The 4,730-nt window shown below is 36.8% G+C and overlaps 1 protein-coding gene across 8 annotated transcripts; it reads right to left on the bottom strand.

Moving 5' to 3' along the window:
• On the bottom strand, window positions 1-4,463 carry LOC131013283 (general transcription and DNA repair factor IIH subunit TFB4-like). Of its 8 annotated transcripts, none has more exons than XM_057941350.1 (13): window positions 4,090-4,450; window positions 3,712-3,772; window positions 3,513-3,607; window positions 3,292-3,373; window positions 3,042-3,188; window positions 2,866-2,912; window positions 2,319-2,356; window positions 2,191-2,236; window positions 1,654-1,707; window positions 1,472-1,540; window positions 1,116-1,192; window positions 568-663; window positions 1-344 (listed from the first exon to the last, which is right to left on the bottom strand). In XM_057941350.1, exons 2-13 carry the CDS (start codon window positions 3,755-3,757, stop codon window positions 266-268), a joined length of 876 nt encoding a protein of 291 aa, XP_057797333.1. In that variant the 5' UTR covers window positions 3,758-3,772; window positions 4,090-4,450; the 3' UTR covers window positions 1-265. The 8 variants fall into 8 exon arrangements, with proteins under 8 accessions (XP_057797333.1, XP_057797334.1, XP_057797332.1 ...); XM_057941351.1 differs by having other exon boundaries at window positions 3,727-3,772; window positions 4,090-4,449; XM_057941349.1 differs by lacking the exon at window positions 3,292-3,373 and having other exon boundaries at window positions 3,042-3,291; window positions 3,727-3,772; window positions 4,090-4,463.
• Between the last annotated feature and the right edge of the window lie 267 nt (window positions 4,464-4,730).

Here is a 4,730-nt window from a genome sequence, read left to right as displayed (position 1 = left end):
TTGGGAAACAGTGATTTTACTTTCAACAAGCTTGAAAAAATGCGACGCATCCAAGTAATCATCGATGACTTTGCTTTTTAAACGGTTATATTCTTGGAAGTGGGCATCACTGCCAACGTTAGCATCGAATTTTACTAGGGGTGGGAGGGAATCTATTTAGAAACAATTAGACAAAGGGCTATATTAGATTATGAGAGCAATAACCATCACAAAAACATTGAGACCAACAACTCAAATGGAAATTGGCCTCAAAGCAGCTGAGGACCTAACCATCCACCGGTGTCTTCCTCTTCCGGTCCGGTGTTGTCGAGGAGTCCTGTGTTTGGGCCTGACCAAACACTGATCTGCATCATCAACAGGAACAAGATTAAGACACATCATACAGAATGACACTTGACATGTGTGCATTGGTCGTATCATGTGAAAGAACATTGATGCATAAAGCACACAGCAATATATAGGTGGAGACAATATTGAAGCCACAGCAATGCTATACAAGGAAATTAGTAGCTTCTATAAATAAATGATAGGATTTTCAGAGTTATAAATGAGAAAGCTGCAACTCACCCACATGTAGAACATTTCTTCTGATGCTTGCAGAATATAGATAAACAAACAGAGCAAATGTAGCCCATATCAATTGTGTTTTTGTGGCAGAAACACCTGCACATTGATAGGGTAATTAGGTCATATTCTGATCGAACCGTTGGGCTCTGCATGATTAATATCTTACAGTAAACGAACAACCAAATTCAGAAGTAATCCAATCAACTATTACTCAAGATATGTAACCATGCATACAAATGTATTGTGTTGAGCACTTGCATCTGCAGCGTGGATACAAGAGGTACAAGGACAGAACACTCTAGATGGAGAAAATTAGATAGGATGCTATAAAGGAAAATAACCAAAATATAAATTTGCATACTGTATCGCAGGCAGTTTACAATCGGCATACGGAATAATGAGAAAATAATAAGAGCGGGTTTTAACTAACATCCCTTGAGATTGAAGGAAAAATCAAAACTATGCAGAAATATGAAAACTACATACATGACAAGGAGCCATGTAGTTAAATCGATAAATGAACTTTTGAAATTTATAAAGTAACTTACGACGCACGAAAGTCTACTCCTGCAGGCTTAGGAAGTTGTAAAAAGCAACGAGAATGCAAATCAGTAGCAAACACTGTCTGCATGTGACAAAAGTCTCACTTTAGTACCAAATAGTTTAAGGATCGTAGAAAAACATCTGCAGCCTACAAATATTTACAATTCAACTTCTTTGTATTCCACAAAATCTTACAATCAGCAAAGTTAGTCAACACGAACATTGCAGTCTGAGTTAGATTTTGCCTACTCTAGCCAACTAAAAAACATCCAATCTAGAGAATCAGATTTCGACAACAAGAATACATCAAGATACTAGTGTATTTATTATTGCACAGTTGCCAACATGGAAAAGTAATTACCGAAAGATACTGAAACAATCCGTCCAATATCTGCGGCTTCAGATATACACCACCAGTTATATAAGAAGCCTGTCGAAAATTATGCATGTTATCAACCAAAATACCAAAGAGTAGCTGAGAATTATAATTTTATAATTACATAATGTAACAAACAAATTGGTAACATCTAATAGATTCGCTACCTGCTGTAGGAAAGCAGAGTGTTGAGCTCCTATCACGCATGCATCTATAGGAACCTGAGAGGAAGAAATGTAGATAAAATTGGCAAATGATCTAAGAGATATTTTTGGTTTTTGTATTGCTGGATGAAAAATCAAGGCTGGTGCCAGAGATGAATTAAGCAATAATGAATCTCTTATGATACTTGATATTTGCAAGTCTGATCATATTTTCCTTTACTGGGCCAGTTTCCTTTTTATGTATCTCCGAATTTGTACTTAAGGTAATAGGCGTGTATAATCGATTTTCATCAACATGGATGATAAGAAAGAAAAAATGTGCAATAATAACTAATCAACCTCTAGTTGGCCTTGATTTTATCACCCAGCAATATGATAACCATAGTGACACAAGTAAGCCCATGAAAGATGACAAAAATACACAGAACATAAATAATTCCAGAAAAAAATTTGTTTCTCTTGCTCGTCACATGTAGATTAAATTAAGAAAGCATTTATCAAATGACAATTTAGAATAGAAAACTTAAGTCCCACTATTACCATTGATCGCTGAGCAGAAAAAATTGAATTCATGATTGCTACATATCTGCAGGGGACAAAGAGTCAGCATAGAGACCAACAAAGACTAAAGCACTTTGTAGATCTTTAAGGAAAAAATAAGTACATACTGTCCAGGTCCATCTGGAGATCCATGCAAGCATAATATCTGCAATCATAGCATCACTCATACTTTAGAGATTGCATAAGATTTGAAGAAACAACGAAAGGAACACAATATATCAGTTGGGAAAAAGGACTACTGTGAACATAAATCATTCAAAGAACTAACCATGCGTATCATCTTCATGGAAGAAATTAAGAAAACTTCCATGTTACATTAACATTCCAGATAGTAATGCTGTGCACTCAAAAGGCAATATGTCAGCGACTGGTCAGGTTGAAGAAGGAAAATGAATGCTAGGCATTGGACAGGGAGAGGTTACTACAGAGTGATATGTGACTACTGACTAGTGCAATCAAGACTCTCGGTTCACCTTATGTTTAGTTCAACTACAGTTTGACTGTTAATCTAACTTTTTAGTTATTACTATTTCCAATAAGAAATTCTTCGCAAAGGGAAATAAGGGTTAAAAGGCACATTACTTCATCAATTTCTATTATTCTTTCAATCAATAATACAATATGTCTTGAGTAACTATTCCACCATAGACTTACCCGAGGCTGGGGATGAAGCGGCACTGTACGGAAGACCCTCTGAATATCTATTTGGTTCCAAAGTCACGGAAAACAAATAATTCATTATTAAAACAGACAACCACTACAAAAAACGTCCGCATAACTAAGCTGAATATTCATGCCTCTCAAAGCAATGAAAAGGAAGAGAAGGATACAGCAAAGGGCCATCGAGAGGGAACCAGATAAAAGTGAGAACCCAGGGCCATCCACAGACTGTTCACGACATAGTTCCTGGTCATTGTCCACAAATTCCTCCAATTTATCCAGCAAATCCTCTGCCCGTTGATTTTGGCTCTGTGGGTCTGAGGAATCAAATATGTAGCCACACGAATTATAACCAGCTGCAATGACAACCACTTGGTTCATCTGATTCAGCAAAAGTATAGAATTCAAAAATGCAAGTACCTGTAAAGAAAAATCCCACATTACCAGCTTTACATATTGCAAATAAGCATTGAGCCTTGATTTTTTCATAGAAGTGGAGGAACTACACTAAATCAGCAAAAGTATAGAGTTTAAAATTGCTGCAAAGAAAACTCCATTTATATATCAAATTTGCAAATAAAGAACAAACCCAGATTTTTTTCATGAAAGTGATGCAACTACACTTGAGTAAAGGAGATTACATGGGTCAAGAACTTGGAGAAAGGAAGCGTGGATTGAGCCGAGTTCCAAAAGAATGGATTCGTGTCAATTAGTACCATCAACAGACTCACATCATCTGCAAAATCCAAATTGTTCATCAGAATAAGGTCAGATAGAATTTGCAAACTGAAGGCATACTTCAAAAACAGAGTAAATTAAATGATTTCTCGATACACATACAGAAGAAAAGAGGACCTGCATAAAGCTTGGATGAGACAGGGGTCATCTTCCCCTCTGTTATCTGAAATTTAATGAAGGAATGTAGCTTCAAGAAAACAATCTTGAAATCAATCACAAGCTTGAGAAAGTTTGATAATATCAAAAAATTTAAGGCGTCTCCAACCGAACGACATCTGAGCTTGCAGTCAAAAATCTGCTCCAACCGAACACTAAAGGCAAACGCTTTAAGCCTTATTTTCAGTGTCTCAACAGTAGAAATGCATATTTGTAAAAGTTCGCAGTAGCCCTGATGTTGAGGAATCGTTGTTGCTTTGGAGATGGAAGTAAATTATAGCTCACATTTAGGGCTTTAGGAAGTGAGGGAGAAGTGAAATTGACCTTGAATCGAACAAACAACAAGAGATGGCGGCCGGTGGCTGTTGACGATGAGCGACACGCATACCAGACTCAGACGGCGGCGATTCCGCAGCGACGGTGACTACTGAAACGACGCGGCGGCGACCGGTGGCTGTTGACAATGAGCGACGGGTAGACCAGACACGGACGGCGGCAATTCGGCAAAATTAATAATCAAAATCAAAATTAAAATATATAATCTACTTTCTACATGCACGAGTCCATTTGATTGCGAAAACTAGTTAAGGCTCGTTAATTTTTAATAATCTAGGGTTGTGTTTGATAAATTAGTTTGAGAGAGCCCACTGCAGATAAATGTGGATGAATAATCTAAGGTTGTGTTTGATAAATTAGTTTATATGGCAGATAAAAAAATTCAACGTTTGATAGAACTTTTTATCTGCAAGATTAATCCATAAATTTACATTTATATCCCTGTATTAATTTAATAATGGTCATCATGTCCTTAATTATTGAAAAAATCAATACTAATTGATTTAAGTTAGATCTATGCAGACCTTGACTCATAAGTGGTCCTGAAGCATGGATGAGTCAGTAACAGACTCAACCAATATGAATGCTCTTAAATGGCAACGCACGAAGAAACTTGAGTACACAAGCTT

Source organism: Salvia miltiorrhiza, chromosome 2 (genome assembly GCF_028751815.1).
Source record: "Salvia miltiorrhiza cultivar Shanhuang (shh) chromosome 2, IMPLAD_Smil_shh, whole genome shotgun sequence".
Lineage (NCBI taxonomy): Eukaryota > Viridiplantae > Streptophyta > Magnoliopsida > Lamiales > Lamiaceae > Salvia > Salvia miltiorrhiza.
Note: the sequence above shows the minus strand (reverse complement) of the source record. Positions and strands in the feature narration are given on the sequence as shown.

Coding starts and splice junctions, on each gene's coding strand:
- LOC131013283 (XM_057941348.1), bottom strand. CDS start 3,757: ATGACCCCTGTCTCATCCAAGCTTTATGCAGGTCCTCTTTTCTTCT. Junction 3,608..3,711: donor TGCAGGTCCTCTTTTCTTCT/GTATGTGTATCG, acceptor TGGATTTTGCAG/ATGATGTGAGTCTGTTGATG. Junction 1,541..1,653: donor ACTCTGCTTTCCTACAGCAG/GTAGCGAATCTA, acceptor AATTTTCGACAG/GCTTCTTATATAACTGGTGG.